Raw genomic sequence first — 25,164 nt, 5'->3', positions numbered from 1 at the left:
TTGGCCACTTTCTGATAAATAGCTCTTCTAGTACTTGGGATAAGAATGGCATCTTTTTTTTCATAGTTTCTTAGTAAGGATGTTAACTTTAAAAAAGAAATACCTAAACAGAGAAATTCCCAACTTGGGTTTTTTCCTTTAGGTTCTTAGGATAATGGGAGGTGGGAAGTAGGGAAGGAAGGAGGAAAGAAAGGAGGAGAGCTTGAAAGAGAACAGGCAGTGGGCATTTCTGAGCTGTGCCAGGGCAGGACAGAGTGGTGTATCTTCGAAGGTCAATCCCCAGCAGGCTGTGTAGCTTTTCCTGTGTACCAAAGGTACTTATCACTGTTTTACAGCAGATCAGATCTCCTTCAGTGCTATCTCTAAGGGATTATCCAAATAGCTTGCTCATACTAAATCAGGGCCTGAAATTGGTGGGTGCAGTTGACATTGTTATTATTCAGTATGTTATTGGTTTAGGTTATGTTCTGCTGAAGTTTTCCCATTCTTCTGTGTTTTTCATTGTACCTTTGTCCTGTTTTGCTTCATTTCCTTGGGGTTCTATCCTGCATGTGAACCTATTTAAGGACTGGACATAAACAGAGGGTGTGGAGAGAATGTTGGGGTCAGGGGACAGGGTGGATTTTTTGGTTTGTTTGTTTTAAGAATGAACAAACACAGGGAAATCCTGCTCTGGACAGGAAACCCTGCTAACCTGAGCAGGGCAGTTTGCTAACATCCTAACAAGAGTTTTGGGTGGTGGGGAGCCTGGGGACATTCTCATAGGTAAGGAAGTAGCCAGTTTCCAGAGGGAATCCAGAGTGAGTGCACAGAGCCAGGGCCAGGCATGATGGTTCTCTTACATACTCACTTAACTGGGATTCCAGCCAAAACCTTAGATTGCAGCCTGTTGGGATATAGAAATGCCCACCCCATTAGTTATAAGATAGAGAACCTGACTTGGACTGGTGTTAGCTCACACATAGGGGATGTATTAGCTGAGATAACTGACGAGAACAGAATTAGAGTTGTCTTCAGGCTTGGCTGGATCCAGGTTCTCAGACATTGTCATGGGGTCTTTTCTTAACCTTCCTATCCCCTGGAACCCCTTGCTTTCTGTTCACTTGTTTCTCAAGCAGGCTATTTCTCACAATGGCAGTATGGACACCAGCAGCTCCAGGCTTATATCTTAGCAATTTAGCAATCCCAGTGGAAAGAGAGCTGCCCTTTTCCAATAATTTCAGCAGCCATCTGAGCTGCCTTTCACAGGGCTCCATGGGTCACATGACTGTCACTTAGCAGATCACTATCACCATAACTTCAGTCTCAGAAGGAATGACAGACCCATATCTCCAAGAACTCAGAAGGGTTAAAACGCCAGAGTTCCGCTCTTCAATGACACAGTCTAATTCTTCTTTACTGTATTTATAGTATTTGATCATGACACGTTTTCAAAGTACTTTCACATTCGTTTCTTATTTAATAATTATAATTATGATCATGATAGTTAATGTGCATTGAGATCTTACTAGGTGTCAGGTAATAGTGAAAGTACTTTGCACAGATCATCTCGTTTAACCCTACCAACCAGCCTATGAGCACAGCGATGGGGTTATCCCCAGCCATTGGTAGAAATTAAGGCATAGAAATTAAGGCGTGAGCTCAGAGTCACACAGCTGTGGAAGGGCTGGGATTGAAAGCCACCTGACACCTGAGTTGACCTCCAACACACACTTCATGTGTGCCACTTTTCTGGAAAGTAAGGTTGATCATTTCCTAATGGAATGATGGAGGTCTCATACCCTGAACCTGTCTAATACCCTCGTTGTTATTTATATGTTCTAGGTGTTTTTCCAGGTCTGACCATCTTGCCCTCCATATGAAGAGACATATCTAAAAATCCTAAAGGCCAGAGTTGCCATGGCGTCGGCCAATGTTGGAAGGAAATGCCGTGAGGCAGGGGGCTGGACTTCAGGCGGGGACCCACTGCCTCGCAGAAGAAAGTTCTCACTTGTAAACCTCTGTGTACACACACACACACACCCTCTCATACACAGACCCACACACGTCCACGCTGTCATGCACTCAACTATATTTAAAATATATACGTCTATTCCTTATGCCTTGCCCTAGCCAGATGGTAGAGGCGAAGACGAAGGAAACCAGGTGAACTCAGCAAGACAGACTGGCCGCTTACTTCAGCGCTATTGGAATTCTTCCCGCTGTTGCCAATGGAAAGCAAAGCAAATGGATGTGACGTCTCTGCGGGTGGACGGCAGTACGAGGGGCTCACTTAACTTGCTTCTCGGTGCAACTTGATAGGAGAATACAACGGCTTAAAGTTGCAAATGTGTAGCACTAATGTTTCTTTTTACATAGTTGGGGGAAAATGACCTAGAAAACCAAATTGCAGTTTGGTAGCCAAAATTAACTCTTGGTTTATTTGTCCTTTGTGTGTGAAAAGTCCTACTATTCCGTGCGTCAGACTTCCTCACAGAACTGTTGATTGATTTCGGTTCTTCTTAGTACCATTGAGATCTTTGCAGTCGGTACCAACGGCCTTAGCGGCGGCAGACTCTGGAGTAACACCTTACACCTTTCTGGCCTGAATTTCTCTAGACTTCACTCTCAAGGGAGGAGTTTTCTTTTCTTACTTTTTGACTCTTGCACACCATATGCACTAGGGATTCTGGAAACTTCTAGCATGACTGCAAAGTGGCCAAGAGAATAAAGTCCTTGATGATAAATCACAGTATATCCCTTGAGCCTCACCTTTTTGCCAGTGCTAGATTTTTTCTTTTTAATCTCTGTTTTTGCTAACGAAAACTTGAAAAGCTTATTTGGAAGCTTAAATGTTTTATCTTTTCTCCATGGACTAAGCCTCTCCAGGACTCTCTCTCTCTCTCTCAGCACCTGGATGTCCAGCTCTCGAAGCAGCCAATCAGACGGGACATCACAGTTCCCTCATCCTCCTTGAGGCCCGATGACCTCAGCTCGTAGTGATCAACCACTGTGCTGTGTGTCATTGCTACCCTATAACCAGTCACAGCATAGATGTCGCTAGTCTCAAAGGGCAGCTGCATATTTAATCTAACTCTGGGTTATGACCTGACAAAAAGCCAAAAATACCACTCTTTCCAGGAGTGGGGAAAACTGAGGATGCCTCCCAAGTCTAGTGGCTTCACAAAACATCATCCTATCTTCCTCTCTCATACCTACTGAGCTCATATTACCCACTTGTTAAAATCCACCACTCAGAATGCCATTGTGGGAATGAGGGTTGACTTTAAGGGGAGGGTGGCGGTGTCTCTCTTGTGATGTTTCCCCGGGTTTTGGCCAGACCCACCATGCCTTGTGACCTAGAGCACCCAGGATCAACAGAGGCCTCACACTACTCTGCAAGCTGACTCCGAGGGGGTTCACATTCCTCACCTGTCATCCCACACACACATCCAATATTGGTCTCTATCTACCCGCATTCTTAGCTAGCTGGCACTGGCCTCAACTCCAAAGACTGCCTTTAGGACCATTAAATGGCCTATGCAAGCAAGCGGGGTGGTTATTAGGACAGATTGTATATTTTGTATATTCTGGGACCATCCCTTCAAGACACGTCTAACAAACAAACATGGCATTTGGTCCACACATGGTTGCTGCTCCTCATACCAGCTGGCTCCCCTCCTGCCCTCCTTTGACTGTTTGACTCATTGACTGTTAAAATGCCACCCCATATCTATTTGGGATGCAAAACTGAAGTCTTTCAAAGGAAATCATAATCTAAGGAACACAAACACATATATGACAGCAACCTTCAAGATCCTTGGCTTTTGGGTTTTCAGCTTTCTGCAACCTTTGCTTTCACTGCAATGTTGAAGCTACTCGTCTGAGGGTCAAGGAACCTCCTTATCACAAATGCTGTAGCTGCCATTTGGACACTTGGGGCGTTTCGAGGTCTGGCCCTTAGAATTTTCTTTCTCTTTTTCCTTTTTTTTTTTTTTTTTCAATTTAGACCAAAAAGAAAAACAAAAACAAAAACAAAAAAAGAAAAAAGAAAATAAAAAAAAGAAAAAGAAAAAAAACCACCCTAAACACACAGACACACAGACACACACGCATACAGATTCTGTCCATTTGCCGGAGGCAATTATATATATGTTAGTTGGAGGGTATTTAAAAAATCAGTTTTATTCCAAAGATTTAAAACTAGATATGACTTAGAAACAATTTCTGGAGCACTGTTTGCTGACAATCTCGTAGTCCTCTACTGCGTTTTGAGTGTATTTGTGGCCAGTCCATCAGGGCATCCCATGGGATTGTATTTGAATGTGTGGTACATCCTTTCTGGATGAAGGGATGTGTGAGGGACCTTGAACCTCAGCTGTATTAAACTGTAGCGCCTCCAGTCAGTGCACTAGGTGAAACTTTAGATGCCCCACATTTTGTTGGTTCGTTGGTTTTCCTTTCTGTAGCAGCCTCCAGCGCGGACGCACGCACACGCCAGTGATGGCATAAGCCGTGGCTGCCATGATTTACCATGTTCTCCCCAAGCTGGAGCTGCTCTTGCCTCTCAAAATGCTATTATTAAGGGTTTATAATACTTAATTTAATTTTTGAACTGACCAATGCAAGGCTCTATTAAAAAGAAAGTTTAAAAAAAAAAAAAAAAAGAATGCAAAAGAGTAATCATTGCTGTTTGCTCCCCGTTGTCATCTGTGGTCTCATTTGAATATAGCAGAACAAAGGCCCTTTGGTCCTCATCAGTGTCTGAAATGTTTGGTAACTTCTCTCTCTTTTGTATCAGTGAGGTCCTTTGTACTCTGCTCCTGACCTTTCTCAGAGCAGGGTGAATTGAAACGCCATGATGGTGCTTGCTTGCTTCAGTCCTACGCTGACTGAGAACTGGCCTGAGGATTCAGAGGGTGCTACGTGTATGGCTTTGAAACTGTTCTCTCTAGCCCAGATTGACACCTTTGAATGATAGCCAGTCCTCGCTGTGGGCTTGGGGTGGCCCTGATCATTTTGGAGAATGGAACTGTGATAAACCGTCCATCATCTCTGATGTGAACAGGTTTTCCAAGAAAGAATTGGAATGCGTTTTGCTCCCAAGCAGGCTGGTTATTTTTAGCAGTGCTTTCTTTGATGGACATTTGAAACACATTAAACCCCTTTCTCATTTAAATTTTTACCTCCTAACAGTCCAGGGGATCCCAAATTTGAAAGGAGAAACCTGACATGGTGTTTCTTGTGGATGTCCTCTCAAGCACGCTCCATCTAGGGTTCAGAGTTTGACGTGTAGAAAAAGTGTTTCTAAGCCACTGACAGTTTTCTTTATTTCACGTTTTGCTTCTTTCTCCTACCACATTGGCTGTAAGTCAGAGATGTGGACACCTGAATGATAAAGCTGCTCCTAGCTGCTGGCCTCCTGCCCCCTGTTGGTTCACTGCCCCAGCTTACGCCTGGTGGTGATCAGAGTATTATGTCCAGATACAGAGGCATTTGGATTCCATGACAAAGCTGCATTTTGTAAAAATATTGGAGACCCCAAAATGACCTTCATGCTGACCATTTCCTCCTCTCTATGTGCTTTCCCTTGCAAAGCCCTTCAAATACCCCCTTCTCTCTCAATGCCATCATCTCCCCACCCACACCTCCTGTGCCCTTTTACATCTTGATTGCCTGATTATAACAGGGTAAAAAGACAGCCAACCTCATGCATGATGAGCAGAATGGATTTCTGGTTTTAAAAAATCTTCTCTAAAGACAGAGAAAATTTTTTTAAGGATTTAGAGTGGGATAAGCTTCCAGATTATCCATGTCTATTTACATCAAAGGGGAAATAAACAGAGTTTTGGGGTGGTTCATCCAGAGCATTCAGAACATTCTGCCTGTAGCCTTCACTCCTGCGTTCTATGGGAAAGCCAAAAGAAATAGATCTAAATTGCAAGAACAACAAAACCCGGTGATTAGTTTTAATGGCTTAAAATGATTTCCTCTCTGGAAGTCACTTAGTAAAATGTAAAATACGGTGGCAAGTGCTTTTGTCTTCTCCTTTGCATGAGTTGTTTTTAGGAGAAGGAAGAAAGGAGGGAAAGTGAGAGACCTAACTGACTACAGAAATTGTTTCTTTCCTCCTTTATAAAAACAAAAAACCTTCTGAGGGCCAGCATTTCTGGCCACAATTTTGCACCCCAAACATTGCCAAAAGTAAAACCTGGTTGAAATTTATTCATGGAAGTTTCTCCTTCCATATTCTGCAAGTGGCAGGAGCGGAGGCAGGCAGGGAGGATTCGAATTATGGATGTCTGGATTAAAGTTCGGTAAACATGGTGATATCTCTCAGCTTGGAAAACTAGAGGGCCTGGCCTGAGGATACATCAATGTCTTTTCGATGGCCTATTTTCCTCTTGGAGGACTTTTGGAAATACTTGAGATGGGACAACAGAGATGTGTCAAAGGAAACAAACTGCTTGTAAATAATGTGATATCTCATGACTAACTGCCTGAGGCTCCAGGATTTTCTCTTGCTTAAGTCTCCTCTGTTGGTTCCTATAATAAATCCCAGAAAGGGGACAAACAAAGCTGCAGTTAACTTTCTTACGCTCATCCTTCCAATATAGTACTGTATTCTTCAGGTGTTTTGCTTTTACATGTAAGTCCTCGGGAAACAGGTATCAAAAATGAGAGAGAAATCCTAGGCTGTCACTTCACCAATATCCCAAACAAGATACTCTTTTCAAACAGGGCTCCCTCTCAGTGGTCACGAGGGAATGTTGATATGTTCTTGGTTGGGGACTGTTTATACAATTTTTTTCAACTGTGAGCTTTGGAATCGTAAATTGCTTTCACTCCAGCTTCTGTCTACTGCCATAAAAAAGGACCCCACGTCAGAATAATGAGGGTGGTATGTGCGCACGCGCCTGGACGTGTGTGCGCGTGTGCCGATTGTACCTTCGCAGAAGGAAAACAGGCTACTGACGTTTAGGAGGAGTAGCCACCAGTGCCTAATATCTTTTGGGGGGGGGATGGATGCTTGCAATTGCCAGTATATTAAAACCACACTGGGAGTTAGTTCCACATGGAGGGGAGGGGCAGTGGGTGGAGAGAGGGGACATTTATATCCTAGGCCTTTAGACTGGAGGCAGAATGATTTCTGCAAATCTAGGTCCTGAAGGCTTTGGGGCTCATTGGCTGGTTCTCAACCTTTATTTTTATTTTTATTTTTCTTCCCAGCATGCATTTCCTATCCAAACCCTGACTTAGTTTAATTTCCTTATTTTTCACTTCTGCTTCATTCCAGGGAGGAAAAATACACCTGTTATGGCCAAGATCTCCTTGCTAACACAGAGGCAAAAATAAATGTTTAATGTTTTTGAAGCCTCCCCTTCCATTCACGACCCCCTCCAAGCCCCTTCTCCCCCACCCCACTCTCACCATGCAGCTTCCCCGGCCACCATGACTTTCTTTCAAATCTTGATCATCTTCTTCACAGTTGCTTGAAGAAATTTATTTTTGCACTATACATTTTCCTTTTGCCAGATGTGTCTAACAAGTGTGTTTGGAAAGACCTACTCCCAGCCCCTCCCCTCACCCGCCTCCCCCGTCACATTCTCTCAGGCCTTCTCTGGTATTTATAATATATCACAGAAGTACCCAGTCTTATAGCCCTCGGTTATGCCTTTTTTTGACATTTTATTTTTTTTAAGCTTTTTATATATATATATAAATATATTACTTTGTCAAGTTTTTTTGCTGTACAAAAGTCTTAAGATTTAAAACTATTATTTGTATTATATGATGGTGGTATGTTAATGTTACAAAATTATTAATGAAGAAAAAATTTATTTTTGTTACTGGTCTGTTTCATAATTCTTTTTTAAATTGGTATATTGTAAGATATCTATGCAAAAAATGTTATGTGACGCATTTTTATTTAAGAATGTAATATGTGTAATAAACAGTAGAATGTGTTTGGCCTTGGAATGCCTTACTGTATTTCTCCTTAGCTTATTTCATTGGGGAAGAAAGTCCTCAAAGAGACACAAATTGGGCCTTATATACTTCTTGGAGTTTTCTCTCTTGGAGACAGGGAGGGTAAAAGGTATTAGGTCATTTTTCTTTGGGGGGCTGCTGTGTGTGTGCATGTACACGTGCGCACTTTATAGTTTCTGTGAGGTAGCTCCGTGCCCAAAGAAGAAAGGACGCTGAAGGCAGCTTATTTCTTCAAGAGGAGAAAAAGAGCAAATAGTTGAAGATTATGAAAAGCAGTAATTTAGAATGAAGCAGGTGATGGGATGTTGTTTGTAGGAGGTTGGGAGAGGCTATTGAAAATAGTTTATTTGGTGAGAGGGCATTTGCTCTGGGGTGGTGTTAAATTGGAGCATATTTGAAAAGGATTATTTGAAGCAGGTGTGGAGCAGGGAAGATGGGGAAAGGTTGTGGGGGATAAAGAGATGAGGAAGAGGGGGTGTATTTACAGGAGATGCTTGGTAAGAAAGTGGGGAGGAAATGACTAGGCAGGGCAGAGAAATTCAGGTTGCTGTACAGAGTGCAGAGAGGCAGTTGCACATGCAAGCAGCCTCAGATTCCAAGAGGGAGATGAAAGGCCTGGGGAAATTCTCAGAACCCCAAAGACCACTACTGAAATCTTCTCTTCCACACATGACTTCCTGGAAAGAACATCGAAGTAGGGAGGAAGGTGGAACACCCATCGGGTGGTGTTATCCCAGCATCCCTTGCCCAGCTGATCCCGAGGAGAAGTGATACCATTAACTGGAAACAACAATAAGCACGTTGTCCCCGGGGACTTGGTACTACTTGAGATTTCTTTTCATTCTTTGGACTTACCAAAACGGATATGACGGTGAGAAGTCTATATCCTTAGTCACATGAATCTGGTAAGAAACTTCTCAGAAATTTTCACATTAGGAACCATGGCTACAGAGACTGAGCTGACTGTGTGGGTCCTACGTTTTTTAGGTCTCTAAACAGGAGAACAGGTGACAGGTAAGGGCCGAGGCTTGGGAGGGAAGTTGGGTGACTGTGTCCTCACTAATAAAATAGGAAAGGAAATAGTAAGGGCTGCAGGGGCCAGAAGAATGGTTCTGAAAATTATAAACATCAGCTGCTGCATCTCCTGAGCAGGTAAGGGAGTCAGACACACAGTTGTCCAAGTCCGACAACAACCACATGCTCTAGTGGGAAAAGCACAGCACCGGGGTCTGCAGACCTGGTTCCTACTTCCTGACCTCTCCAGGACTAGCTGAGCAATTTAATTCTCATAACCAAAATCATTTACCTAGAAACTTCTTTGAACAAGGAGGGATAAGATAGCTTTGCACTATACCTAGAACAAATCTTATTATTCTGCTTCCCTGACTTATAAAAGGATATCAAATTGGACCTTTTAGGTGACTGACAACCTGCACTGTGCTGAAATGTTAAGAGCAGAGAGTGGTAAGTCTGATCTATGTGGCATAAGAAAAAGAGATGGTTTACTTAAGGGAACATTCTAGAAGACTGAAGCATCCATATTGAGAGACACACATTTTGCTTAAAATAGTCCTCAGTATATATTACCCACTTTACAACTTTTTTAGCTTTCGTTTTTGTAATATACTGTAAATTCAGGGATGATTCCAGAATGTGGGGTCGCTCGCCCTGGCACTGAATGGTATTAGGTAGTTCTACTTTTCCTGTGGTGGTCTCCCTTATTAAAGCGGCAAGGTCTGTGTGTGTCACCTTCTAGCAGTATTTATCTCCTTGTCAATCAGCACATCAAATAAGCAAGACTGGTAACTTCTTAAGTGAAAAAAAAAAATAACTATAATTGGAATTCAACAGACAGTAATCTGAAAGTGTAAGCTGGGTGTCCCAGGCGAGTAAGTTCCTGAACCTTATAACAGCTATCATCTGAGGCTGTGTATCCAGATGGGAATGCTGGGCTAATGGAAAGAAGCCTCATAAAAAGAGTTCAGAGGAATTAATAAATAATTTAGTATTTCTAGCTCATCTTCCACTTATAGGTTTAGAAAGGCAGATGGCTAAAATTTTTAACTGAAACAAGATTTTGAGGTTACCCATAGGTAATGACTTTCTGGTTTATTCGTGATGAGCAAATTCACAGTTTCTTCTCCAACATTAAATATTCCACCTGAACTTTTTAAAACTATCCATTTTGACTGGTTTGAACTTATTACTTCAAAAAAATCCTTTATGATCATAATATAAATGTATATATGACCCCACTAGATTTTAAGGTAATGAAATGACAAAGAAAGAACAAGATTTTTGTTTGTATAGAAGTTTTCATTTCACGTACACTGCACTTGAACTGTCCATCAAGACTGCATAGACTAAATAGGCGTTTTCACCACCATGTCTATTTGCCCTCTCAAATAGGGGAACTGAGGGCCCAGAAAGAGAAATACTGCTAGATCTCATTTATATAGAGAATCCGAAAAAAGTTGAATTCATAGATGATGAGCGTAGAAAAGTGGTTACCAGAGGCAGGGAACTGTTGGGGAGATGTTGCTCAAAGGATATAAATTTAAGCTAGACAGGAGGAGTGTAGTTCATAATAACACATTCTTGAAAATTGCTAAGAAAGTAGTTCTCCAGTGTTCTCACCACAAAAAAGAAAATGAGAACTTTGTGGTATAATGTATATATTAATTAGCTTGCTTGAGTCATTCCACAATGTAGACATATTTCAAAACATCATGCAGCACACAATAGATACATATTATTTGTCAGGTTAAAAATAGTTCATTAACAACCCAGCAAGCCCTGCAGTCAGAAAAGCAAGAAAAGAAGCTGGATACCTGTAATCCCAATGGTTTGGGAGGCTGGGGCAGGAGGATTGTGAGTTCAAAGTCAGCCTAAGCAACTTGGCAAGGCCCTAAGCAACTCAACGAGACCCAGCCTCTAAATAAAATATAAAAAGACAGTGGGATGAATTGGATATAACTTTTTTATGTTTTGTATATGAATCTACCATCAGTGAAACTCCACAAGAATGGGGTCCTAATTAGAAAAAGTTATACTCCATGTGTGTATAATACATCAAAATACACTCTACTGTCATGGATATCTAAAAAGAATAAATGAAAGAACTGGGATGTGAAAAAAAAATAGTTCATTAAAAAATAAGTAGAGAAATGGGTCCAAAGAGAGTACATGACTTGGTGAAGTTCCCATAGCAAGTGGCAGAGGTGGCTTACAGGATCCCATAACTCCAAACCCAGCAGACCCTCCTCTATCTCTCACTGCTTCAAGATAACCAGGAATTAGCTCAGTGCTTATGTATGTTTCCAGGCATTAAGGTAGTCAATTATAAAGTTAGGATTGTCCCATGCTAGAATTGGAAGGCAGCATGGACATGTCTGTCCTTCAATGTCACTGGACTACTTGAATCAACTGAGGTTCAGGAAGTTCCAACTTGCCCAAAGTCATAAAACATTCTTTGCAGAACAGGACCCAACCTAGGGATGTTGATATGCAGTAATGCTCTACTGATCCTGGCAGTGTTTCTTAAACTTGAATCACTGGAGTGTGACCTTCAAGATTCTTGTGATATCCTTGCACTATTAATTCCTTTCTCTGTATTTTTCTTTAAATTGATACACTTTTTAAAATCCTAAATACAGGTTCTAGCTTTGATCTAAGCAAAAATATTGCCCAAACTACTGACGATATTTTTCCTTTAAATATAAATGAAAATAAATAACTCGAATGAAACTGTTCATCTTTATGTGACATTAAAATGCTCATTTATGGCTAGTGGTACTTAAGAAGTACTGTTCTGTAGCATTCTCTAAATTCTATGCCTTACCGTTTCTCTTTAGCTAATTACTTAGTCCATACGATACTCCTTGGAGCACATTTCAAATTGAATCTAAAAGTAAGTGCATGTGAAAATTAAATAAAGACCGATTTGATGACTGGTAAGTCACTTAAGGACACAGATGTGTCTTTGGAGGAAAGATAGTGTGGCCTGTGGGTGAAGTGAATGTGCCATCTCTGCCTTGCTTTCCCCTCCTTGGAAGGCCCATCTTCCCCCAGGGAGAGGCACTCTCAGTGGGCGGGCTCGTTGTCCTGGGAATGGAGCCCTGAGCATTAGACATCCACCCCGTCAAGGGCACCTTATCCTTTCCTTGTATTCTGTGGTCAGCAGTCAAGGCCTAGAAGCTCGTGCATGCTGTGAAGCCCCTTTCCACTGTGCTCACCTTCCTGGCTGCCTTCCTGGGATCCCGAGCTCACCACCTCTGCGTGCACACATATGCAGAACTCAGCCCCCCAAATATTTTTCCATCCAGCTTCCAGACACCTGATATTCCACTAATAAATATTCTTTGCCCAGTGTCTTCCCTGGTTCCAATCTACAACTAGCAGGGAGGAGATGACTCCTCACACCTTATCCATCATATACACTTGAATAAGATGGAATTGCTTCCATCCTTTCACATCAAAAGGTTTTATGTGCAAAATGAATAAAAAATATAAAGATTATGGATGATAAAAAAAGATGTATAAGCAAGTATCCAACCTTGGGACTCAGGAGGAGGAGAGGAGAAGCAGTCAGCCAGGCAGTGCCCATCACAGCAGAGCCACGGACTGTCAAGCAACTTCGTAAAGCAGATGAAGCAGTAATTTGTTGCCAGTAAACTCTCCTTATGTAATCAAAATGAGAGTCTACAGGAACCTGGCTCTGCTGAGCTTATCACAGGAAACAGCTATCAGCAAATGGGTAGCCTCTAGTTAGATTATAATGGCAATTACATGTCCCTACTCGCTCGGCTTGATTCCGTTCTTTGAAGCAACAACTTTTAGCATCCTGGTCTTGTTATGGGCATAAAGTTAACATTTCCTTTACAAAGATAGGGACATATTTGACTCACTAGGGGGTATATTTAAAGGATTACCATGCATGGACTCTAAATAACATCAGAGCCAAAGCATTGATGATATATTTTCTTTAACTTAACTACATAGGATGTTCTTGGGATTTCGTTTGCAGACTGTTCTCACAAGTACATGAGCTAGGACTGTAAAATTTCTGATGAAGAATCCCAACTGTAAGAAATAAAAACCCTGACATTAGTATTTTTTTTCTTCTTTTGCACTGCTGGGGATTGAACCCAGGGTCTTGCTTGCCCTAGCTCCAAAACCCTGGTAGTATTATCATGCTTTGGTGATCTCAGAGAAATGCAGGCCAGAAGACATGCCACCCAAACCTTCAATGAATTGACTTAGAATCAAATTGGTAAAAAATTGTTTTCCACCACTTCTTAGAAATATCTAAGTACATGATATCCGAAGATAGTATTATTGAAAGGCCAAAATTTAAATCTTGTCTCATTCTGGGAATTTTTCACACCTTGCTTTTTCCCAGTCTTGCTGTCTTGGTTGTTTTCATTTTCTTTCCATTTATTCTTTTTTTTTATTAATTGTAAACAAATGGGATACATGTTGTTTCTCTGTTTGTACATGGAGTAAAGGCATACGATTTGTGTAATCATAAATTTAATAGGGTAATGTTTTTTGATTCATTCTGTTATTTTTTCCCTTCCCACCTACCCCTCCCACCCCTCTTTTCCCTCTATACAGTCCTTCCTTCCTCCATTCTTGCCCCCCTCCCTAACCCTAACCCTAACACTAACCCCTCCCACCCCCCCATTATGTGTCATCATCCGTTTATCAACGAGATCGTTCGTCCTTTGGTTTTTTGAGATTGGCTTATCTCACTTAGCATGATATTCTCCAGTTTCATCCATTTGCCTGCAAATGCCATAATTTTATCATTCTTTATGGCTGAGTAATATTCCATTGTGTGTGTGTGTGTGTGTGTGTGTGTGTGTGTGTATCACAGTTTCTTTATCCATTCATCAATTGAAGGACATCTAGGTTGGTTCCACAATCTGGCTATTGTGAATTAAGCAGCTATGAACATTGATGTGGTTGTATTTCTGTAGTATGCTGATTTTAACTCCTTTGGGTATAGGCCGAGAAGTGGGATAGCTGGGTCAAATGGTGGGTCCATTCCAAGTTTTCTAAGGAATCTCCATACTACTTTCCAGAGTGGCTGCACTAATTTGCAACCCCACCAGCAATATATGAGTGTACTTTTTCCCCCACATCCTCTCCAACACCTATTGTTACTTGTGTTCTTGATAATTGCCATTCTAATTGGGGTGAGATGGAATCTTAGGGTAGTTTTGATTTGCATTTCTTTTATTACTAGAGATGTTGAACATTTTTTCATATATCTGTTGATTGCTTGTACATCTTCTTCTGTGAAGTGTCTGTTCATTTCCTTAGCCCATTTGTTGATTGGATTATTTGTATTCTTGGTGTAGAGTTTTTGAGTTCTTTATAGATTCTGGAAATTAGTGCTCTATCTCAAGTATGAGTTGCAAAGATATTCTCCCACTCTGTGGGCTCTCTCTTCACATTACTGATAGTTTCCTTTGCTGAGAGAAAGCTTTTTAGTTTGAATCCCAGTTGTTGATTCTTGCTTTTATTTCTTGTGCTATGGGAGTCCTGTTAAGGAAGTCTGATCCTAAGCCGACATGTTGAAGATTTGGACCTACTTTTTCTTCGATAAGATGAAGGGTCTCTGGTCTGATTCCGAGGTCCTTGATCCATTTCGAGTTGAGTTTTGTGCAAGGTGAGAGATAGGGGTTTAATTTCATTCTGTTACATATGGATTTCCAGTTTCCCCAGCACCATTTGTTGAAGAGGCTATCTTTTCTCCATTGCATATTTTTGGCACCTTTGTCTAGTATGAGAAAATTGTATTTATTTGGGTTTGTGTCCATGTCCTCTATTCTGTACCATTGATCTACCTGTCTATTTTGGTACCAATACCATGCCGTTTTGTTACTATTGCTTTGTAGTATAGTTGAAGTTCGCTCTTTCTGCTAAGGATTGCTTTAGCTATTCTGGGTTTCTTATTCTTCCAGATGAATTTCATAATTGCTTGCTCTATTTCTGTAAGGTACATCATTGGGATTTTAACTGGAATTGGATTGAATCTGTGTAGCACTTTTGGTAGTATGGCCATTTTGGCAATATTAATTCTGCCTATCCATGAACATGGGAGATCTTTCCATCTTCTAAGATTTTCTTTAATTTCTTTCTTTAGTGTTCTGTAGTTCTCATTGTAGAGATCTTTCACCTCTTTTGTGAGATTGATTCCCAAGTATTTTATTTTTTTCGAGGCTATTATGAATGGGGTAGTTTTCCTAATTTCTCTTTCTGAAGAATCATCAATTATGTATAAAAATGCATTGGATTTATGAGCATTGATCTTGTAACCTGCTACTTTACTGAATTCACTTATGAGTTCTGAGAGTTTTCTGGTGGAATTTCCAGGTTCCTCTAAATATATAATCATGTCATCAGCAAACAGGGATAGTTTGAGTTCTTCTTTTCCAATTCGTATCCCTTTAATTTCTTTGGTTTGTCTAATTGCTCTGGCTAGAGTCTCAAGAACGATGTTGAATAGAAGTGGTGAAAGAGGGCATCCCTGCCTTGTTCCAGTTTTTAGGGGGAATGCTTTCAGTTCTTCACCATTTAGAATGATATTGGCCATGGGCTTAGCGTAGATGGCCTTTACAATGTTAAGGAATGTTCCCACTATCCCTATTTTTTCTAGTGTTTTGAGCATGAAGGGGTGCTGTATTTTATCGAATGCTTTTTCTGCATCTATCGAAATAATCATGTGATTCTTAACTTTAAGTCTGTTGATATGGTGAATGACATTTATTGATTTCCAGATGTTGAACCAACCTTGCATTCCTGGGATAAAACCCACTTGATCGTGCTGCACTATCTTTTTAATATATTTTTGTATGCGATTTGCTAAAATCTTGTTGAGAATTTTTGTGTCAATGTTCATTAAGGATATTGGTCTGAAATTTTCTTTCCTCAAAGTGTCTCTGTCTGGTTTAGGTATCAGGGTGATATTGGCTTCATAGAATGAGTTTGGGAGGGTTCCCTCCTCTTCTATTTCATGGAATACTTTGAGGAGTATTGGAATGAGCTCTTCTTTAAAGGTTTTGTAGAACTCGGCTGAGAACCCATCTGGTCCCGGACTTTTCTTTGTTGGTAGGCTTTTGATGACCTCTTCTATTTCATTGCTTGAAATTGATTCATTTAAGTTGTGTATGTCCTCCTCATTCAGTTTAGGTAATTCATATGTCTCTAGAAACTTGTTGATGTCTTTGAGGTTTTCTGTTTTGTTGGAGTATAGATTTTCAAAATAGCTTCTAATTATGTTTTGTAGTTCACTCGTGTCTGTTGTAATATTTCCTTGTTCATTCTGAATTTTAGTAATTTGAATTTTCTCTCTCTCTTTATTAGTGTTTCTAAGGGTTTATGAATTTTGTTTATTTTTTTCAAAGAACCAACTCTTTATTTTGTTAATTTTTTTATTGTTTCTTTTGTTTTGATTTCGTTGATTTCAGCTCTGATTTTAACTTTTTCCTGTCTTCTACTACTTTTGGTGTTGGTCTGCTCTTCTTTTACTGGGGCTTTGAGCTGTAGTGTTAAGTCGTTTATTTGTTGATTTTTACTTCTTTTGTTGAATGCACTCCATGAAATAAATCTTCCTCTAAGTACTGCTTTCATAGTGTCCCAGAGATTTTGATATGATGTCTTTGTTCTCGTTTACTTCTAAGAATGTTTTTATTTCCCTCCTGATGTTTTCTGTTATCCATTCATCATATAATAGTGTACTATTTAATCTCCAGGTATTGGAGAAGTTTCTGTTTTTTATTCTGTCATTTATTTCTAATTTCAATCCATTATGATCTGAAAGAGTACAAGGTAGTATCTCTATCTTCTTCTATTTGCTAACAGTAGCTTTGTGGCATAAAATATGGTCTATTTTAGAGAAGGATCCATGTGCTGCTGACAAGAAAGTGTATTTTTTCTTTGTTGGATGGTATATTCTATATATGTCCATTTAGTCTAAATTGTTGATTGTGTTATTGAGATCTATGGTTTCTTTATTCAATTTTTGTTTGGAAGATCTTTCCAGTGGTGAGAGAGGTGTTTTAAAATCGCCTAGTATTATTGTGTTGTGGTCTATTTGATTTCTGGAATTGACAAGGATTTGTTTGACGTACATGGATGAGCCAATGTTCGGGGCATAGATATCTATGATTGTTATGTCTTGCTGATTTATGCTTCCCTTAAGCAGTATGTAATGTCCTTCTTTATCCCTTCTGACTAGTTTTGGCTTGAAGTCCACATTATCTGAAATGAGGATGGATACTCCAGCTTTTTTGCTGTGTCAATGTGCATGGTATGTTTTTTCCCATCCTTTCACCTTTAGTCTGTGGGTATCTCTTTCTATGAGATGAGTCTCTTGCAGGCAGCATATTGTTGGATTTTTCTTTTTAATCCAATCTGCCAGTCTATGTCTTTTGATTGATGAGTTCAGGCCATTAACATTCAGGGTTATTATTGTGATATGATTTGTATTCTCAGTCATTTGACTCATTTTTGTTTTTTGACATGATTTGGTTTCTCCTTTATTTGGCTATTCCTTTAGGCTAGTTCCTCCCGTTGCTGATTTGCATCATTGTTTTTCATCTCTTCCTCATGGAATATTTTGCTGAGAATGTCCTGTAATGCCGGCTTCCTTTTTGTAAATTCTTTTAGTTTTTGTTTATCATGGAAGGATTTTATTTCGTCGTCAAACCTGAAAGTGAGTTTTCTGGGTATAAGATTCTTGGTTGGCATCCGTTTTCTTTCAGGGCTTGGTAAATGTTGTTCCACGCCCTTCTAGCTTTTAGGGTCTGGATTGAAAAATCTGCTGATATCCTTATTGGTTTCCCCCTGAATGTAATTTGTTTCTTTTCTCTCAGCCTTTAAAATTCTGTCTTTATTTTGTATGTTAGGTATTTTCATAATAATGTGCCTTGGTGTGGGTCGGTTGTAATTTTGTATATTTGGAGTCCTATAAGCCTCTTGTACCTGGTTTTCCATTTCATTCTTCAGATTTGGGAAATTTTCTGATATTATTTCATTGAATAGATTGTTCATTCCTTTGGTTTGTTTCTCTAAACCTTCCTCAATCCCAATAATTCTTAAATTTGGCCTTTTCATGATATTCCATAATTCTTGTAGATTCTGTTCATGATTTCTTACCATCTTCTCTGTTTGGTCAATTTTGTTTTTAAGATTAAATATTTTGTCTTCAATGTCTTAGGTTCTGTCTTCCAGGTGTTCTATCCTATTGGTTATGCTTTCTATGGAGTTTTTAACTTGGTTTATTGTTTCCTTCATTTCAAGGATTTCTGTTTTGTTTTTTTTTTTTTTTCAGTATCTCTAACTCTTTATTCACATGATCTCTTGTTTCCCGTATCTGCTCTTTTAACTGTTGATTGGTGTGATCATTTAATGCCTGCATTTGCTCTTTCATCTCCCCGTTTGCTTCCCTGATTTTTTAAATTATGTACATTCTGAACTCCCTTTCTGACATTTCTTCTGCTGTGCTGTCATTGAGTTTTATTTATATAGTATCTAGGTTTGTTTGGGACATTTTCTTCCCTTGTTTTCTCATATTGGTCAGATATCAGTGGAACTCTGAGATATTGCAGATTTCCTCTTTGGCTTATAGTGTCCCTGTAGCCTCCCAGCTACACCTCCTAGCCTTCAGTAGTCTGAAGTCTTGGAGGAACTTGATAATGCAGTGCTTCCAAAGAAAGCTGCCCCAGCCCGCTACTAGGTCCAGAGCTGGGGACTGGTTCTGCGTGGAAATCCTCTCACTGGGCATTCCTGCTCCTAGAAGCTGGCTATAGACAGGGCCTGCCCTCACCTGAGGGAGCCAGGCTGCTTGGGGAGAGCCTCTTCCTGACCTGCCTTGGTCCCAGAAGCCCCCTGCAGGCCAGGGTCTGCTGCTGGGTCCAGGGCTTGGGGATGGCTCTGTGTGGAAAAGATCCTACTGGGCGGGCCTGCTCCAAGAAGCTGGCTGTGGATCGGGCCTGCCGTGTGAGGGAGCAGGGCTGCTTGGGGAAGATTTTCGCTGCCCTGCCCTGTTTCGAGAAGCCGCCTACGGGCCGGGGCCCACTGCTGGTTCCGGGGCTTGGAGCCGGCTCTGTGCGGAAAAGCTCTCACGGGCGGGCCTGCTCCAAGAAGTTGGCTGTGGAACGAGCCTGCTGCCAGAGAGAGAAGGGCTGCTTGGGAAAGACTCTCACTGCCCTGCCCTGCTCTGAGAAGCTGCCCCTGTCCGGGCCTGCCACCCCGGCCGAGCTTCACCCGATGGGAGAGACAGCCTGTGGCTCTATGTTGTTCCGAGTCTCTCACTACCTCCCCTTCTTGAATCCTGAGTTCTGGAGCAACGGGAGATGCAGTCATCCTCTAGTCCACCATCTTGGATCCTCCATTTATTCTTTTTCTGTCTTTCTTTTCTCTCTACTATCTCCTGGCATCTGCAAAAGACTATGAAGAACTGGCCCCAAAGCCCACATTGGCTCCCCATATCCAGGGCTGCCCTGATGGCATGGGACCATCTTCCCAAGGAGCTTGCTCTCCTCCCACCCACCTTTGTACTGGTTGCTGTCACCCAATTGAAAGACATTCATTTTCCAGCACAATTTGGAATGATGCCACTAAGAGCATGATTTCGATTGCTGTCCTGGTTCTTTGAGGTACAGTTAGAGAAAGAAAATGCTGGGAGGCACCAAGGATTCTAACACAGCTTCATTTGTTGAACAGTGTACAAGTCACTTAAGATGCATGCTGTGTAAGATGTGTCAATCACAAGTTTATAGATTTCAATATTTCTTAACAAAACCCTTCAACAATAAAAGAATAATAATAAGATAGCCATCTGATGAATCATAGAGTTGAGATTATAATATAATCAAACAACCTTCTCCCCTTAATTCACCATCCTTCCCATTACAGTATGAGGTCTTTGATTCACACAACATAATTAGTCTCCCTGTAGAAATCAACTTCTATTTAAATGTGCCCAGAAAGCTACTGTGTACAGTTTTTCTCTGGGTGCTGGCAGTGACCACCCACATCAGAATCATTGAGGGTTCTTTTGTAAAATGCAAGTTTTCTGAATTTTGCCCCAGACTTGAATTAGATGCTCAGGACTGGGGAGGGTGGTGGCCTGGACACGTGTATTTTGACATGTGTTCTCAATATCATTTCAGAGCAGCTCAGAGCCTTAGAAACAGTCATACAGGGATTATTTTGTAAAGCAAAGCAATAATTTAATAAAGCAAATAAGCATTTTCTATGCTTATTCTGTAGAAAAAAGGAAATTTTCAAACATCTGTAGAGTGATTTGTTAGAGAACGGTGCATCTATTCATCAGGCTGCATTTGTTGGGGATCCATCCCAGTGAGAACTGCCCTTCTACCACTCACTGTGGGGTGACTTCAGGAGGTAACCATGCAGGTACATCACAGGACCCCTTCCTGAAGTTGCGCTGAGATGCTTCTTCCCTGAGTCTTTTCTTAGAACAGACCTCTATGGTGGTAACTGGGGATGTGAGTTTTTATTTCTTTCTTTCTTTTTTTTTTTTTTTTTTTTTTCGTACTTTGCCTTTTGTTACTCTGTGATTCCCAGGAGCACTTAACCACTGAGGCACATCCCCAGACCTTTTTACATTTTATTTAGAGTCATGGTCTCACCGATTTGCTTAGGGCCTTGCTAAGTTGTCGAGGCTAGATTTAAACTCACGATCCTCCTGCTTCAGCCTCCCAGTCTGCTGGGATTATAGGTATGCATGACCGCACCTGGCTCCATTTTCTTGACTTTGATTCAGTCCCCTCACTTGAACTTGGCAGTTGGTGCACTGTGCTGAGATGGCCTCTGGCAGAGCCCTCACCAGGATATAGGAACACCCACTCTATAAGTAAGACCACAGCTTGGGCCCCACCCATGGCTTCAGACGAGCCAGGGACACCCTCTCTGTGTCAAGTCCTATTTGTTTCTTAAACCTTTACCTCTCTCTTCACTGCCATCTCTATGCCATTGAGGCTTGTCTTTCAAGCAGAAGTGACCTAAACCTAGCTTGGAGGAAGCCCATGTACGACAGAGATCTTGAGGACCCTGTGAGCTCTGCCAACTTTGAGCTAAGCCCAGTTTGAAGTCCAGATTTTATCAACTACACTAAAGGAAAGAATACATGTCGCAGTTGGAGGATATGGGTTTTTCTATATTCTGAGAAAGTTATTCTAAAAATAATGTTTCTGGAAGACCTAACAGGAAAAAGCATGAGCAAAAGAGGAATTTTCAAAACGACTGCAAAAGCTCTTCCTGAAAATGTTCAGATACAGATTCCTGCTTATCTCCTTCCTCTGACCTGCAGGACCCCAGAGATGATGTGGTTGACTCAAGGAACAGGAAGGGAATTGCCATAAATCTGAGCTAATTTGGAAAGGGAAGGATGAAGCAGATACGCAGCAATCAATAGAGTGATGGCTTGTTTTGTGGTAAATGTTTACTGGCCCTGCTGCTGGAATGTAATTCTACAGCATCCAAACATGGGCCATCAGAGGTGAACCGAGTTCACAGAACAGCTCCCCGTGTGGTTGGTATGCGCCACTCCTCCATGCTCCAGACTCACTTGTTTCCAACTAGATAAGAGGCCTTAGGTGATTCTCTTCCTTGTCTTTGCCTTTTGTTAGTTACTCTGTGATTCCCAAGAAAGAGAAAAATGTCTGATCTCTCTTTCTTTAGCCCACATTTGCAGGACAGGATGTACAAACACTACTTAATGTTTCCCTCCACTCCTGAAAATGCAAACAGGGAAACCACAATAAGAACAGGGATGGGATTGTTCCTGCACTGACCAAGCTGAAGGAAGGCTGCGTTGCTTTGCGGCAGAGGGGGAAGGAAGCAGAGCATGTGTTTCCTTGTCATGAAAGGAGAGGGTATAAAAATGCTTTGAAAAGTGAGTGCACTAATTGATTGCTAATGACTGCACAGCACTAAATGACTGGAATTTGGTTTAGATTCAGTGTAATTTGACATTTGCCAACCATGATTAAATCCCTTTGATGCTCTCCCTGTGCAGCAGTGATGAGCAGCTGGTTGCCTTTTGGGGATGGAGAATGTAACTGGCCAGGCAACCAGTCAATGGGTGCCATCCTCACCCACTCCCTCCGCTTCCCCGGGCTGGCTCCTTGTGGCGTTCCTCAAGCCTCGGTCTTCTCTACTCCCCTTTTCTCTCTCTGCAGCCAATTTCCCTTTTCCTCTGAGCACCAGTTCACCTGCCCCTTTCAAAGCAACAATGTCTCCTCTGTTCTTCTGGTTTTCTCTAAATCGGAAGTCCACATGGCTACAAAGAACAAAAATGTACTACAATTGTCTCAAGATAAAAAAGATTCAGAAAAAGATGCAGAGGGATTTCCTGAGACCTGACCATGGGAAAAATAGTCCCTGTGGGCATTGGAGTTATCAGGGCCTCCCCACTCCATTTCATTGCTGTTTCTCTGTTCATTTGCTTTATCTTTTCTTCTACAAACTTCTTTACTTCCTCATCCATCGTACATGGTCCAGTATAGCTCCCACCATAGCTACCCACAGTAACTCCCTTCGTTCCATGCTCTATGGGACCGTCAACTGGCTCCCCACGGAAACTGACACAGCCTCTTGGGTCCCCATCCAATTTCCCATGAGAGGGAATGTCACTGACCCGGCTCAGGTGTGGCTCATCATAGGCTGAATCAGCTGTTGCAAGGAAGAAGAGCAAGGCACACGTTCTGGTCATCCTTCCAGAGCCCAGGGAGGGCCATAGGCAAGGAAGAAAAATGGGCAACTCAGGTGGGCTTCCTTGGGGCAATGTACAGGGCCCTTCCCTTCATCTTTTGGGTCAACTGTCTTTGAATATTCAATATGGCCTTGAAAACAGTTCTATTGTTGCTGTTGATAGTTTATAACTTATGCCAACACTTGCATTAACCCACCCACCTTACAGAAACATTGATCCCTCCTTGTTCACGCTTCTGCTTCATCTCCTTGCAAAAGAGCGCTTTTCAAGACAGCTCCATGAGAGTCCAAAGGAGAGACTCCACAATGGTGAAAAACATACAATTCCATTATAGTAAGATCAAGGATGCTTTTCTTTATTACTGTGGGTGAGGCAGCATGGTGCACAGGCAGCAAGCATAGTGAGTGAGCAATCAGGGATCATTTGCCTAGCTCCAGCTATGCCTCTACTGAGTTGTGTGAGCTTAGGCAGATTGCTTAGCCTTTCTGAGCCTCAGTCTTTCAGTTCTCCTACTACAGATGCAGAGAAACATGGACTTGGCTGAAGAGAGACACTGAGCCTTTTTCTGTATCAGTTCTGCTAAATAGAACTTTCTCTTTCAGTTTAGAATAACTTCCCAGATGAACTCTAAATTGTAAAAACACAAGCAGATATTAATTATGAATTGTCCACCATGTTTACTGTTCCAGTCTCTATTTGCCCCTCAAAGATCACTGTAAGAATCACACTAGTTCACACACAGGAAACAATGGGAATTGGGCCTGGCACATGCTACATGCTCCCTAGGTGCTGCCTGTCGCCGTTAATAGAAATTCTAATCATTTACGGGGAGGATTTTCTAGACCCCCATCTAATCACAGACCTTGGGAAATTGAACATGCTGCTCAGGTTCACGCTGGCTTGGTCTGGTGGCCTCTGCCCTGGGCTTAGGACAGGGAAGATGGTTGTGTGGGTTCCAGCTGTGCACCCTGCCTGCTTTCCTGGAGCCCCCCAGGTGCCACAGCCCCGACTCTTTGCAGAGCTAAGATATCCTGAATGGCGGGATCCTCAACACCCCGGGCGGTGGGATTGTTCACATGGGAAGCCTGCCTTTCCCAGGTTGCTTCTGTTCATTCTCCAGAGACCGCATCCCCGAAAAACTAATCGATGTGATCTCAGAAAACAGAAGCCTGGTGGGAATGTTTGCCATTTTCTTTGCTAAGTGTTATTTGTTCCACACTGGAGGTCCGACTTCCTGCAATTCTTGGAGAGCATGGGGAGGAAGAAGGGCGAGCAAACTGGAAACCGAGCGGCCCGTGACTAAGCGCCGCTCCCTTCCGTCCTGTCCCTTCCCAGGGCAGCGCAGGCCGCCCGGTTGCATGGGCTCTTTTTGTATCGGGAGGACAGGGTCCCTGAGGCTGTATGTTGGATGCGGTGAGCAGAAGAGTCAGCGTTTCCCCGTGGGCTGTCACTCCGGGGCTACGTGACTTTCGGGAGCCTCCTCTCCCTGGGTCAGTTTCTCGGGCTGTGACAAGGAGACAATGCTCGCTTGTTCAACGATTTGAATTTCCTGCAAAAGAAAATGTCAGACGAGTCTGACGTGCCATTATTATCATAAGAGCCTTCTGCCTGGGGACGTAGCGATCCTTGAGAGGTGAAGAAAAGAGAGGGAAGCTGAGAAAAGGGAAAGCGCCCAGAGTATTTCAGAAGGTGGTTCTGAACTCTCCCCACCCCAGGAGGATCTTTATCCCTCGCAGGTGATAGCACTTATACAGCTGATTTTACTGGTTTGGTTTGATTATTTAGATTTTCAATAATAGCTCTCATAGGTATAGAAGGAAGTGAAGACTACTCTATTGTTTACTAGCCATACAATTGGCTAACAGTGAAAGTTATACCCTTTAGTTATTGTTTTAAGAGCTGGACAGGATCTTTAACATATCATTTCATTTAATATCCACAACAATCCTGTGCCATAGGAAAACTGATCTTATGTAAGTCAAACTCCCTATCTCCTCTTTGTTTTTTGAACGAGGATCCTGAGGCCCAGGAAGATTTAGTCACAAAGTTCCTAAGCAATAGAGCTGAAGCAAAAAACATTTCCATTAATTCTGTTAATTCTATTCATTAATTCTATTAATAGAAATTATTTCCATTAATTCTGTTTCTCATCCATGTGAAAATTTTACCCTTCTGTGATGCGATATCCAAAGATTTGGTTCACTTAATAGATGTTTATGTCAATAATCCAGTTTGGAAGCTTGCTCCAAAAATGAGCTATACTACATTTTTATTAAAATTAGTAGTCCAGTGTTCAAAGGTAAAACATAACTATGCTGTTATTTTTGGTCTTTTACAAGATCGGGAATTTTTGTTTAGCATGGTATGACACAGGAATTGGGATAAGGATTAATTAATTCTCTAATTTAGTTAATGAGTATACAATGAGCTAAAGACTGTTAAAC

At 41.6% G+C, this 25,164-nt stretch overlaps 1 protein-coding gene across 5 annotated transcripts in view; it reads left to right on the top strand.

Moving 5' to 3' along the window:
• The window catches only part of KLF7 (KLF transcription factor 7), a 90,768-nt gene extending 82,822 nt beyond the window's left edge, over positions 1-7,946 (top strand). For all 5 annotated transcript variants that reach the window (XM_079130699.1, XM_079130700.1, XM_079130702.1 and 2 more), the window contains one exon: positions 1,825-7,946. In XM_079130699.1, the coding sequence (XP_078986825.1) occupies positions 1,825-1,876 (52 nt within the window). In that variant the 3' untranslated portion in view covers positions 1,877-7,946. The remainder of the gene's footprint in view (positions 1-1,824) is intronic.
• The last annotated feature ends 17,218 nt before the right edge of the window (positions 7,947-25,164 follow it).

This window comes from Sciurus vulgaris (genome assembly GCF_902686455.1).
Source record: "Sciurus vulgaris genome assembly, chromosome: 3".
Lineage (NCBI taxonomy): Eukaryota > Metazoa > Chordata > Mammalia > Rodentia > Sciuridae > Sciurus > Sciurus vulgaris.
The sequence above is the reverse complement of the archived record's forward strand: the minus strand, read 5'-3'. Positions and strand labels throughout refer to the sequence as shown.